Below are 14748 nucleotides of genomic sequence, written 5' to 3'. Positions count from 1 at the left end.
AAAAAAAATACAATTTAACCATAAAAGAAACTCTTTCTGGTACAACCCAGGAGCATAAGTTGTGGACTACCCTTAAATCTGCACTCTTTGGTGTAGATGCAACAGTTCCTCCTTTATTTAAACCAGATGGCTCTGTCACTCACTGTCCAAAGGAAAAGGCAACCTTTTTGGCAGACAATCTCATGAAATTAAAGCTCTGCTGATGGACCTTGATGCTTATGGAGGTGTAGACCCAAATGTTTTTCTTTTCTTTGTTTTTTATAAAGCCTGCCGATTTCTTAGCTCCAAAGTTATCTGTTATTATACGCAAGTTAGGAAGAAGCGGAGCTTTTAGCACTTGTTGGAGAATTGGTTATGATACCCAAATAAGTACTGTAAATGTGTTTGTGGTTGCTCAAATCCATCTGATTACCGTCCAATTCCATAACTCCCATATTATCTAAGTTTTTGAACGTCTTTTGGCAAAACTTCTTAATGGGTTTGTTGGAAGTAATCATCTGTTCCCTGGGTTGCAATTTTGGTTTTCGTAAAGGCCTTGGAGCATGTGATGCTCTTCTTACCATTTCGAATGCTGTACAGAAATCCCTTGATTATGGTCAGGAAGTTTGTATGATTGGCCTTGATCTTAGTGCTGCCTTTGACCATGTTAATCATGAGGCCCTTGTTTTCAAACTCAAATAGTTGGGAGTGGGTGAGTCGTTTCTTAGCATCATTATTGAATTTTTAAGTAATAGATTGCAAAGAGGAGTTGTTGATGGACACCATAGTGAGTATAGGAATGTCATATCAGGTGTTCCTTGGGTAATGTTCTTGGCCCATTACTTTTCATACTAAATGCACATGACACGTGGTTTGGTCTAGAAAACAAGCATGTTAGATATACAGATGATGCTACTCTCTTTGCATCAATTCCATCTCCTGAATAAGTGTTTTAATTCTTTCATTTTATCTTCTTTAGAATATTATGCTCCTGTCTGGTCTTCAGCTGTTGATTCTCATCTTGATTTGTTGGACAGGAACCTACGGTCTATTAAATTTCTTATTTCTGATCTAGATATTAATCTCTGGCTCCGTCGTCAATTAGTTCATTATGGATGTTGCATAAGATTTTTTATAATTCTGGCCATCCTTTACATTCAGATCTTCCTGACAGTTCCATCCTGTTCGTATTACTATGTATGCAGTTAATTCTAATAGTCGGGCCTTCTCCATCATGAGGCTCAATACTACAAAGTACTCTAGAAGTTTTATTCCAGCCGTGACCAAATTGTGGAATGATCTTCCTAATCAGGTAGTTGAATCAGAAGTTCAAAAGTTGAAACTCGCAGCAAATGTTTTTATGTTGAACAGGCTTACATAAGTCCTTTTATAGTTTATATATCAAAAATCTGTTTTAATGTTGTTAATGTTTTTAAGATATCTTATTTCAATTTTTCATTACTTCTTATATCATTTATTTATTTCCTTGTTTCCTTTTCTCACTGGGCTATTTTTCCCTGTTGGAGCCCTTGGGCTTATAGCATCTTGCTTTTTCAACTAAGGTTGTACCTTAGCTAGTAATAATAATAATAATAATGATAAAAATAATAATAAAAAAAGATACCATGATAACAGGAAAAAGTGAGCTACCGATTGGAGTCACACAAAGGAAAGTGGATAACAGGTAAGAGAGAGGAGCAACCAGGACAGCAATATGAATAAAAAGTGAATAAAAATGGAATTTGGATCATATTACTTATAGAACAGCATTGTAAAATGAATACGGTATATGAATGTGAGTGTTAAAAGGAATAAGCAGCGAGAATCGGTGATGAATTGGAAAAGGAGAATAAAAGAAGAGCGATCGCTTGTCTGTGGATACGTGGCACCAGTGGGGGAACCTTTTCAAACCAAGCGCCCTCCCCTCTTGATCATTTTTCCCTGCATTGAGTATAATACACAAATACAGAGTGAGGCAAAAGTGTTGTGTCTGCCACTGGCACTGAGCACATGATAAAAACAACCATTTTGGAGTGTTTTGTAGAGTCTTCTTCATTGGAGCTCTATAAACGCGATTCACTGACGGGGGGTAAACAATTACGATGATGAGGCATGCATTGTAACCCTCTTCAGCCCTTGGGCTTATAAAGCTCCTTCTTTTGCACTAAAACTAAGTACCGTTACTCAATGCCATGGGCAAAAATCATGACTAATCCTGGATCGAGGAGCATGTCGTCGTTCATGTGCCGGTTATCACACGCCATGACCACGACAGCCTGCTTTCCAGGGACTCTCTTGCATACGTAGCTCTCGTAGTGCCGGCGGTTCATCTGCAAAGGGAAAATCTCACTGAGAAATTGTTTGTTTTATAAATTCTGACACACAATTATCAGAAATAAAAATGAAGCATAATTTAGTAAATGAATGTTCTTTATCAAATACAATATATGCAGGTGTGGATTCCTCAAGTACCTAAAAAAGTTTAATATCATGCTGACAAAAGATTCTTTATAGAGTTTATATATGAAAGATCTGTTTCAATGTTGTTACTATTGTTAAAATATTCTATTTCAATTGTTCACTGCTTTTCATGTAGTTTATTTATTTTCTTGTTTACTTTCCTTATTGGACTATTTTCCCCTGTTGGAGCCCTTGGACTTATAGCATCCTGCTTTTCCAACTAGGGTTGAAGCTTGGGTAGTAATAATAATAATAATAATAATAATAATAATAATGGGCTCAGTTTGCTTGGAGGTAGGAATTCAAGGGGTATAGGGTTACCGGGTAACTCTGTATAAATAGCTAAAGGTTTATATCGTTAGTAAAAATAAAAATCACCTCCAAATTTGTCATTTGTTCCGTAAGTGGAATACAAACCTACGTTATCTATTAGGAGTACCTCACCAATTAGGAGGGTGGACGTCCCTGCCAATCTAGCTTTCGGCTTTACCTGAGGGCTCCTTATCTTGAGTATGTTTGTACCAAATATAAGGAGTCCCTAACACCTTGATAAACCTTGCTACGCAAGCTGTGTGTTAAGATAAGCAGTGTGACTGTCAAGGTAAAGGTTATTCAGAGTCTTTGTAGGAAAAATTGTTGTAACTAATACTTTCCCAATACCACCTCGCCAGGGTATGGGGACGCAACAGTAGGTACACAAGGGAGCACGGTTTACCTGCAGTGGTTTGAGGTCAGCTTGTGCAGAGAACCCAGGCTGCTGCTTTCCCCAAGAGAGAGGTGGATGAAGAAAAGAATAAGAGCCAGTCATACCTTTTCATTCAAGCAGACTAAAACCGGGTAAGGGTGCCCTCAACCTTCTGCTACTTGTCCAATACGGAGCTTGAGGTATTAGACCAGCTGTTGTGCAGCCACCACAGGGCCAATAGAAAACGTATCGAGCCTCCTGTGGGTCACGTCTTGCAGTTAATGGGCTGTGAAAGTTATTTGGCGTTTCCACACCCCAGCCCGTAGAACCTGCGTCACAAAATAGTTTCTTTTGAAGGCCAGGGACGTAGCTACGCCCCTGATAACGTGGGCTCTGAGACAACGTGACGAAGGAGGAACTAGATTCAGAGCATGGTCTATGACCCTGCGAATCCAAGCCGAAATAGTGTCCTTGGTGATCCTCCTCGTTCCTCCCTGTGCTGACGAACAGTGCACGCACTGGGGGCGGGCTGCTGCTGTTCTCTTAAGGTAAAGTCTCAAACTCCTCACTGGACAGAGTATGAGATGGTCTGGGTCATCTATTACAAAGCGGAGACTCGTTATCCAGGAGTTGAATCTAGGATCCGCCACCCCTGGATTTTGAGTCTTGGCAACAAAACAGGGACGAAGCTGAACGTTACCTTTCCCCATCACCTTGAATGGGCAACGTCATAAGAGAGACCATGTAGTTCGCTGACTCGTTTGGCCGAAGCTAGAGCGAGCAGGAACACAGTCTTCCAAGTCAGGTGGCGATATGTTGCCTGGCGTAATGGTTTGTAGGGGTGTCTCTTTAGAGACTGTGGAGAACACAAACCACTTTCCCTGGGGGAGGTTTCACTTCCGACTGTGGACAGGTAAGTTCGTATCTCCGTATTAGTAAGGAAAGTTCTAGCGATGAGGAAATATCCATTCCATTCAGTCTGAGGGCGAGGCTTAAGGCAGAGTGATAGCCTTTTACAGCTGCAACTGAAAGGCGAATTTCTTCCCGCAAATACGAGAAGAACTCCGCTATTGCTGGAATAGTGGCATCAAGTGGAGAGATGCCCCTTCCACAATATCAACCACAGAAGACATTCCAATTTGGCTGGTAGACTGTCGTGGAGGGAGTTCTCTCAGAAGCTCCGTCAGGAGTTGCAGAAGGTTCAAAAACCATTCCACATCATGCCATAGCAAAGCTATAAGGGTTATTGAGTGAATGATTGATATTCTGGTCTTGTTGAGTACCCTCCTCATCAGACAGAATGGGGGAAAGGCGTAAATGTCGATGTTGCTCCACCGTAGTTGAAATGCATCTTGCCAGAGAGCCTTGGGGTCTGGGACTGGGGAGCAGTACAGCAGGAGCCTTAAGTTCGTGGTCAGTGCAAAGAGATCCACCGTTGGAGAACTCCACAAAGTCAGGACTTAGTTGACAACTAGATGATCAAAAGACCATGCGGTAATCAACATCTGAATGATCTGATCATATTGTCAGCGAGCACATTCTTTTTGCCTTGCTTGTTGATGTAAGCCACTACAGTGGTGTTGTCGCTCATCACCACCACTGAGTGGCCTGACAGGAACTGATGGAACTGTTGAAGGGCCAGAAAAACAGCCTTCATTATCTCTAAGAGATTTATGTGGAGGTATTTTTTCTGACTGACCAAAGGCCTGAGATCGTGTGGTGCAGCAAGTGGCCCTCCCATTCTTCTTATGAAGCGTCTGAAAACATCATCAAGTCCGGGGGGAGGACGAGAAGATCTACGCCCTTTCGCAGAGTCTCGTCTCCCACCACCACTTGAGATCCATCCATTCCACTGGTCCTATGGGGATCAGAGTGTTCAGGGGATCAAAGGCTTGATTCCACCTGGACTTGAGCTGCCACAGGAGGGATCGAATCCTGAGGCGGCTGTTGGTAACTAGACGGGCCAAGGATGATAGGTGTCCAAGGAGACGTAGCCACTTCTGGGCCGGGAGTTCTTCTCATCTGAGAAAAAGTTTTGCGACCTTTCTCACCCTCATTATCCTGTCGTCTGAAGGGAAAGCTTTATGGAGATTGGTGTATAGGACCATACCTAGGTATACCAGTTTTTGAGTGGGAAGCAGGGAGGACTTCTCGAGGTTTCCCATGATCCCCAGATCTTGGCAAGCCTCAGAAGTTTGTCTCGGTTTTGAAGAAGGGTTGCCACCGAGTCTGCTAGATTAGCCAGTCGTCCAAATAACGGAGGAGACGGATGTCGGTGACACAAGGGTGAACACAAGTGAAGACTTGGGGTGCTGTGGAAAGACCAAAGCACAGTACCCTGAATTGGTATTTCCTGTTGTCTAGACTGAATCTTAGGTACTTCCTAGAAGACGGATGGATTGGGATCTGGAATGACACGTCCTTTAGGTCCAGTGCGCATATGAAGTCCCGTGGTCTTACTGCTTATCTGACCATCTCCATGCTGAACTGAGTTTGCTTGACAAACTTGTTCAGAGCTGAGAGGTCGATGACTGGTCCCCAGCCTCCAGACACCTTTTCACAAGAAAGAGTCGACTGAAGACGCCTGGGGAGTCATCAAGGACCTCTTGGAGGGTGCCCTTCTCCAACATGGTCTGGACTTCTGCCCGAAGGGCTAGCCCCTTTGCTGATCCCATCGCAAAGGAGTCTATCGACACTGGATCCTTGATCAGGGGCGGGAGAAATGACATGAACGGGATGCGATACCCTGAACGAATCATGGAGACTGTCCAGGGATCAGCCCCGAGTTCCTTCCACCTCTTCCAGCAACTTTGTAGGCATCCCCCACTGGTGAACAAGCAGGGGGAGTGCCTACCCTAGCATTTGCGGCCACTCTCTCTAGGATATTTTCCTACCCTGGAGGACTTTGAGCCTTTCTTGTCTTTGGTAGGAAAGGGCTTTCTAGACACCACTTTCTTCGCTGCCGTCTTACTCATCGAAGTTTTGGGCAGGTTAGGATGCGGAGGAGCTGGAGGTCTGTTGGGCCAGGATATCAAGGCCATGTGCAGGAGAGAGTCCTGGTGGGACTTCCTTCACTCTCTGCAGCCTGTTCAATGTCCCTTGGCTCGATCAATGAAGAACCCTCGAGAGAGGAGTTCCTGAGCCTAGTGATCTTGGTGTTAGGGACCTGCTGACAGAACATCTCAGATAACGAATCCCTACATTTAAGGATGGTATTAGCCCACAAGTTCGAAACTTGACGGGCTAGGAACTCGATGGTGCGGGTACCTGAGAGGAGGAAGGTTTCCATAGCCTCCCCGGTACTTTCCTTTGGGAAATCCTCGGTCCGTACCAGGATTCCCAAGGATCCCAATCATAGATCTAGCTACGAAGTAGCCTGCATGGCATACAGTACTTGGCAACTTTTTCTTGATTGAGGATCTCTGTTGCCAAGAACGCGACCTGACGGCTGGAGAGTCTCTCGAGAAAGATCCCCTTTGTCAGCTCTTCCAGAGAGTGGTGGAGTGGAAAAGCTGGTAGAGGCTTGTCTAAGACCTCATAATATGGGAAGAGGTTGGCAGAGGAGCCCGAACGAAGGGAGGAGGAGAATTCGGAGAGCTGTAGGGTGATCTTAGCCCGGGTACTCTTCATCCCCAGAGACCAGGGCAAAGCTGCACTGGACTTTGTGGACTTTTTGAGTGCCAAATGCACAGACTAAGACTGTGTCTTTGGCCTCCTGGGGGGTATCTCTGGGTTGGCAAACCATTGAGAACCCTCATCAGTCTGTACCTCCCAAAATTCATGTTCTGACTCTTTCTGTTCTCCCTCTGAAGTGGGATTGGCAGAGGTCTCCTTCGTCAACCCCTGAGAACTCGTCTTGGGGTGGGTTGCGGTCATCTCTAGAGGGACTGACAATTCCTGTGGGTCTGGTAGCCTCGAGGAATACTTTGGCAACGTCTTGGAATCCTTCGACTCCTTGCGAGGTAGAAGGTACGTTTCCAGCATGGAAGGCCTGGATGGTCTGTTTTTTTGGGTTTCTTCCGGAAGTGGAGTGCTCTCGTCATAAGGGGAGTCTTCTTCCGAAGGTGGAAGGGAGGAGAATGAGACATGTTCCTTGTGAGTTTCCCTTGACTGGGGTGGCAGTGAGCCAGGAAGGAGAACTGGGGAGGCTTGGTTTTGTTATTGGTATCACAGGGGACAGTTTCACCCTAGAGGACGAGATGGTTTATGGGACTCCTATTTTCATCTTCAGGGGAGAGGCAGCCGAGGTTTTTTGCCAGACATCCACTAGTGCAGACGGGTGTTGAAGGCTAGCAAAGTTTTCCGCAAAGCGAGCTGAGAGGCAGGGCCAAAAGCTTGCGGTACTACACTGACGATAGCGCCGAACCAGGAGTACTTGCTGACACTGGTGCTGTCAGAAAGGTCATCTGAAGGGAAGAGAACCAAAGGTTCCTTTTGAGGAGTCTTCTCTGGACTGTTGGATAACGAGCGTCTACCTTAGGCGCCGGAATCTTCGGAATTCTGAATTCCCCAGAACATGGGCCCCTATATCCACAGCGGTCGCGCTGTAATGCGTTTGCGGGGAGGGGAATGGGGCGATGGAAACCCTTTAGGAAAAGACTCTGCCCTTCCTAGGTGAGAGGACTGATGGTCTGCAGCGTGAACACCTACTTTTCCATTCCTGTTCCTTATCCTTGTGGACACCTAACTGTTCCTCCATCTGATGACGAGTATTGACCTCTGTCTGTGCATGCCGAGGTTGTGGTGCATTCCTACGCATTGGCGAGCGCCCACACGTCGGCGAACATAGGTATGGGTCGTTAACCCTCGCTAAATCTTAATGGCTTTGCCGAAAGTAATACCCCTCATAAATAGCGTAGGTTTGTATTGCAGTTACGGAACAAAGATAAATTTAATAGCAGGAGAAGCAACTTTAATGGGATAAATGATAGTTAAATGAACAATGAATTGTCATGTATAGGTAAAGTTTTGTTGCTTACTTCAGTGCAATTGAACCATAGAGGAAAAGGTTGAAATTTTGCTCATTCTCCCTTCATAAAACTCAACTGGTTTGTTCCTGCGATTAAGAATTGACTTTTCTGCAGCTGGATATGGTTGGTATAATACAATAATAAATGACAGTCACAACCAACATAAAATACTTGATGCATAAATAAAACAATCCCGATTCCAGTTACAGATTCGAAATTCAAATTCCTTCCCCAAATGTCCTTCAATTTTACTTTTGTTCAAGTCTGCTCCATTCCCAAATGACCACTCGGCACTATATGATCTTCGATAGATGAATTTATGGAATCTAGTTCATATGGCTCACCCCTAGGACAGGGGAGGTCATTTAATACTGAAGTGCAACTGGGGTTTTGTCTGCATCATTATAAGGTTCAGTACTACACATTATTCAAGAAGTTTTATTCAAGCTGTGACCATGTTATGGAATGACCTTCCTAATCTGGTGGTTAAATTGGTGGAACCTCAAAAGTTCAAACTTGTTGCAAGCTCTTTTCTGTTGAATATTCTGACATGTCTACTGTAATTTCATAGTTTATTTATGACTGATCTATTTGAATGTTGATACCGATTTTAAAATAAATTCAAATGTTTTACCATCATTTCTCACATACAATCTATATGTCATCTTTCTTTCATTTCTGCACTGACCTACTTTCCCTTGGGCTTGTAGCATCCCGCTTTTCCAACTAGGGTTGTAGCTTGGCTAGTAATAATCATAATGGGAGGGAAATTCCAAAAGTTGAAAGAGGGTAGACATCAAGAAGGATGAAATTTAGATGGAACAGAATTTAATCAGAAGTTTAAAAGTTGGATGGTACTATATGACAATATGACTCTACAAAGACATTTCAGTAAAGCATACTTTGCACTGCTTGAGGTTCGTAATCAGAGGGCTAAAAGGTGGGTGGTGCTAGATGCTAATAGGACTCTGCAAAGACCTTTCAATAATGTGTACAGTGCACTGATTGAGGTTCACCGAAGGCACTACTCAACTACCGGGTATACCACCTTTGGCCCCAAATAAATTTCATAAATAACATCTCCTCCTGACCTTTTATGGCTTGCAATGTTTCACTCCCCCAGGCTTTATGGCTCAGGAAAGGGGATATAGTATATGAGCTGAAAAAAAATACATACGTGCTGCTAACATACTATTGTACACTGAAATATACACAGGATTCTGAGAGACCAAATTCAACTTGCCTGTCGAGTTTCTAAAGTGGAAAGACCTGGAGGCCACCTTCTCTCGTGGGCATTCTCCATCAGCTGATCGATAATATGGGGAGGACAACCAGATTCACTTAAAGCGCGTCGAATCACAGCCTGAAAATATCAACAACCATTGGAAAGGTCCAACGACATTGAGTAGATTCTCCAAGTAATAACCCTGAAAATTCTGCAAAATAGAATACACTATACTGTATAGCATGAATCCTCCCTTTTAACCTGTATAGAACATTACCATGGATGGGTATTCATCTTGTGTACCTATTGTCCTATAATGATTTATTAATTAACTGCCTGTATAATTCTAAACAACTTTTTCTCACAAATTTTCTGTGATTTAACAGTCCTAAATCTTGTTAAGTCCTTCATGTGTTTTCCTATCAAATACATAAAATCATGTATTTGTGCCATTTTATTCAATATCTTATATTCATAAACTTGTCCTGTCAAGATAAATTTCGTACTGTATAAGGCTCTAGGTCATAAAACCAAGCAGGATGACAGAAGGTACTGTATATAGTATCTGTATATGTTCCATCTTGTATCCTATAAGTGTCCTTGCTTTTAATCTATTCTCCCACTTTCCCCACCTATTTATGTATTGGATGGAACTAGTGTTAGGATTCTGTTGGAAGGGGGAGGTGAAGTGAGAGAAGCCCTCAAGATGCTACTCGGTCATAAGCAAAGGTCTTCATAATTACATAGCATTTTTGTCAATGGCTCTTTCACCTTGGGCTATTATAATCTTTATACACTGGATATCATTCTTTTTATTATCATACCAACTCTGTGAACATAAGTCTTCCTCATTTTTACCTACATTATACCCTACAGTATTTAAAATTTATTAAGACATGTAGCATCAGAATAAAGTTCTAGAAACTTTTGCAACTGAACACTATACATCTCACGTGAGGCTTTTAAAAATCTACTTGCATGGTCAAACACCTGGAAAATAATACACAAAAAAAAAGGTTATATAAAAAGTTTAAAACACTGCCACAAAAGGAACTATTTTCCTCTCACAGTCCTGAACAGGATTCTTTGTGAGGTGGATTCATTAGTATAACTCCCATAAAATTGTTTAAACCAATGAGTCACATATTTAGCTTATTGCTTTGTATATCAGAAGGACTTTCTCTCGAGTTTAGTAAGAGATAAAGACCAGAAAAATGCAAAGTTATAGATGCATGGCAATAAAGCTTATGCAAACAGATAGAATTTACTTGGGAATTAGTTTGCCCTTGCAAAAAAAAACCTAATTTTGAAAATAAAATTTATTTCAATACTTGCCTTAAGTTCATAAGCCATTCACCCTTCGTGAGAATAACTCTGCTATTGTAAAAAAAAAAAAAAAAAAAAATGAATAAAAATGAAACTTTGTAAAGATAATTGTACAACCATTTGTTTTTGCCGGAAAGATTCAGTGAGATGGGTATCTATTAAGTAAACAATGGGATCACGATTTACCAACGCCATTTGGGTTTCTCATTCACCAGAATTCTAGGTACAGTATTGTTCAGAGAAGTTAGAACAACTGTGGCTTTATTTCAATGAAACTTCCTTGAAGTTCATTTTCTGAATACCCCATTCCCTTGATTCGAGGAACAGTGGTAATCCTTTTAGCATTAGTAGGGCAATCATGTCAAAGTTCTAACCGGAACACCTTAGCCTTAAATCTAATATGAAATACAAACATCTTTGTTCTCTTATTGTAATTCGTATACCATAGTCTTAATTTGCAAATAAGAGTACTAGTAACCTTAAAATATTCCTATACAGTAGTGCTATCAAATGTACAGTACTTTTGTATTTTATTTATGGCTGCAAGTTTGATCTGTTCACTCTAAATTTACTTACAACTGAAACTGTATTTACAATTACCCAACCGCCAATGTATTTATTTTAATAATTACCATTCTGCCATTAGTGAACCCAAACCCAAATACTTACTGAAAATAACTTTAATTCTTTTAAGTAATGTTTACCAAATACCGAAGCTCAAAGCTACAAGATAAATTTCAGGTAGGTGAGTTCTCGTATGTTTAGCTGTATAATGAATCCACCCACTTTTAACCTGTATGAAACATTACCATGGATGGGTATTCATCTCATGAACCTATTATATTTGTGCTATGAATTATTGACTAATTGCCCGAGGAAAGTTCTGCCTATGCTTTGAGCCTTCTTGAAGCATTGTAAACATTGTAGATGCTGCGGCGTGAGTGCAGTATTGTAGAGAGTGTTTTGACCCTTCAAATTTTCTGTAATTTAACACTGTCCTAACTGTTTTTATGCTAATCGTTTGTACCTTTTGTTTAATTCATCAAGTTTCTTCCTACACATTGCAGATAGATCGAATCTCTGGTACTTTTCACTAAAATCCTATTATGCTTTCAATTTGCTTCACATGAAATTCACTACACTTCTTACTACTCCCAGGTCAGTAATTATATTTCTAAGGGAGGATACGAACTTAAGACCGATTCTGTTGACCACTATGCTACGAAGAACCCTCTTCTGATTTTGTGAATGAGTGATAAAAAAGTAGATGGCCAAAGAAACTGACCTTATTTGTCTAACTCTTGAGTAAGTAAATCCCTGTGTTCTAGAATTTTCCTTGATTATCCTTTTTAGAAAAGCTAAAAGTATCTACAATACTTTCTTAATTGACCAAGAAACAAATGTTGTCTTTCAAGACCACAACTAATATGCAACAAAAACTTAAACCTTAACAATACTCCAGAATGTCACCTAATCCTTTGTAACATCTGAATTTATGTTAGATTTCAAGTCTACCAAAGAATCATCTGTAACCTTTATAGTAGAATCGTTTTCCCTTTTTGCAGGCCCGATCTGTAAAAAGAAAAAACATTAAAACTGATACCTTAAAATGTATAAATGTTTCATCTTCAATCAAAATAATCAGGAAACATCTCCATTCATATATTCATATAAAAGGAGATCCTGAACATATAGAACACACTGTTCAACTGATTAACTGTTCACTGCCATTATGAACATTAGCCAATTTTCTTCTTTAGGTTAGGGTCATTAAAATTAAATTTCTTTCTTTAGGCTAGGCAGTTAAAAAGAACATATTCCCCTCTTAAAAGGTTGGGCAGACTAAAATAAATTCCCTTCTTTGGGTTATGTAGACCTTTTAAATTTTTATTCATTACCTTTTGCTTCATAACTAAATTTAGATAGAATATAAAATCTTCAGATAAAGCAACATTTTCTACACCGAACCAATAAAGAATATGTGAATCCTCGATAATCAGCATATAATGAATAAGGATTAATTTCGCCAATACAGTATTAGCTTACAATATTTACTTTACAATCTGCGCAAACTCTTGTTAAAGAAGCCGTAATTCTTATTTAGTTGTACTGTATATACTCGATTATAAAGTAAGAAAGCACAGAAAAAGGACCTAGCTTGCAGCCACCGTGAATCTGTTTGAATGTGACAGGCCTTGGAGCGGCCACTTACACAAATGTGAAACCAAGATGGAAATGGTGTTTTGAGGACTAGATTCTTAACTAGAGCTATCTCCCAGTGTATCTTTCTCTCAGGAAAATGGTAGTATTGTATATACATCTTTACAAAGTTTCATTCTTATTACTATTTTTTCTAGGCTATTCATAAGAAGGATGAATAGCAAATGAACTTCAGGGAAGTTTTATTGAATTTAAAAGAAAAAAATTAAACTATATTCAACACACATGATTCCCCAGCGTTTTTTTACAACAGGAACATCTATTAATTAACCCTTTTACCCCCAAAGGACGTACTGGTACATTTCACAAAACTCATCCCTTTACCCCCATGGACATAACGGTACGTTCTTGCAAAAAACTGCTGTTTAAATTTTTTTTTTTTTGCATATTTTTGATAATTTTTTGAGAAACTTCAGACATTTTCCAAGAGAATGAGACCAACTTGACCTCTCTCTGACAAAAAATGATATTTTAATTATAAAATAAATTTTTGAATATACTTACCCGGTGAATATATAATAGCTGCTGCTCAGCGGCTCGACAGAAAACACACTCAAAAACTCGCGAGCGATCGCTATGAAGGTTGCGGGTGTGCCCACCAGCGCCAACTATCGGCCAGATACCACTCCTGCATGTAAACAAACCTATCAATTCTTCTCATCCCGCTGCGTCTCTATTGGGGAGGAAGGGAGGGCCTTTAATTTATATATTCACCGGGTAAGTATATTCAAAAATTTATTTTATAATTAAAATATCATTTTTAAATATTTAACTTAGCCGGTGAATATATAATAGCTGATTCACACCCAAGGCGGTGGGTAGAGACCAGAGTTAATTAAGTTTACAGTGTATAAGCTAAGAGTTTTTGACAGTTATCAATATAACAAAACCAAAATATATAGGTACCTGGTAAGGAAGTTGACTTAGACGATTACTCTGCCTTGTAAGTCTGTCTTCCTCACGAAGCCCAGCGATCCTCTTAGGATGCTGAAAGACTCCCAGGAGCTGAAGTATGAAGGGTTGCAACCCATACTAACAGGACCTCATCAAACCCCTAATCTGGGCGCTCTCAAGAAATGACTTTGACCACCCGCCAAATCAACCAGGATGCGAAAGGCTTCTTAGCCTTCCGTACAACCCATAAAAAACAATATTAAAAACATTTCAAGAGACAGATTAAAAAGGATATTGGAATTAGGAAAGTGTAGTGGTAGAACCCTCACCCACTACTGCACTCGCTGCAACGAATGGACCTAGTGTGTAGCAGTCCTCGTAAAGAGTCTGGACATCTTTTAAGTAAAATGACGCGAACACTGACTTGCTTCTCCAAAAAGTCGCGTCCATGATACTTTGCAGAGATCTATTTTGCTTGAAGGCCACGGAGGTTGCTATAGCTCTAATTTCGTGCGTCTTAACCTTAAGCAAAGATTGGTCTTCCTCATTCAAGTGGGAATGAGCTTCTCGTATTAAAAATCTGATAAAATATGACAAAGCATTCTTTGACATAGGTAAGGATGGTTTCTTAACCGAACACCATAACGCTTCAGATTTACCTCGTAATGGCTTAGTACGAGCTAAATAGAACTTAAGAGCTCTAACGGGACATAACACTCTTTCCAGTTCGTTGCCTACGATCTCTGATAAGCAAGGAATATCAAAAGATTTAGGCCAAGGACGAGAAGGCAATTCATTTTTGGCCAGGAAACCAAGTTGAAGTGAACAAGTGGCTTTTTCTGTAGAAAAGCCGATGTTCTTACTGAAGGCATGAAGTTCACTGACTCTTTTAGCCGAGGCCAAGCACACCAGGAAAAGAGTCTTAAGAGTGAGATCCTTCAGGGAGGCTGAATGTAATGGCTCAAACCTGTCTGACATCAGGAACCTTA

General features: G+C 40.8%; 1 protein-coding gene across 2 annotated transcripts in view; it reads right to left on the bottom strand.

The window, feature by feature from the left end:
* Positions 1–1522: 1522 nt before the first annotated feature.
* LOC137622242 (E3 ubiquitin-protein ligase NRDP1-like) overlaps positions 1523–14748 on the bottom strand; it is a 63180-nt gene continuing 49954 nt past the window's right edge. Inside the window, exons 7-9 of one of the 2 annotated variants that reach the window (XM_068352746.1) lie at positions 12179–12217; positions 9338–9457; positions 1523–2309 (exon numbers count right to left, since the gene is read on the bottom strand). In XM_068352746.1, the coding sequence (XP_068208847.1) occupies positions 2160–2309; positions 9338–9457; positions 12179–12217 (309 nt within the window). In that variant the 3' untranslated portion in view covers positions 1523–2159. The remainder of the gene's footprint in view (positions 2310–9337; positions 9458–12178; positions 12218–14748) is intronic. The other variant, XM_068352747.1, reaches the window with a different exon arrangement.

This window comes from Palaemon carinicauda, chromosome 29, assembly GCF_036898095.1.
Source record: "Palaemon carinicauda isolate YSFRI2023 chromosome 29, ASM3689809v2, whole genome shotgun sequence".
Taxonomy (NCBI): Eukaryota; Metazoa; Arthropoda; class Malacostraca; order Decapoda; family Palaemonidae; genus Palaemon; species Palaemon carinicauda.
Note: the sequence above shows the minus strand (reverse complement) of the source record. Positions and strands in the feature narration are given on the sequence as shown.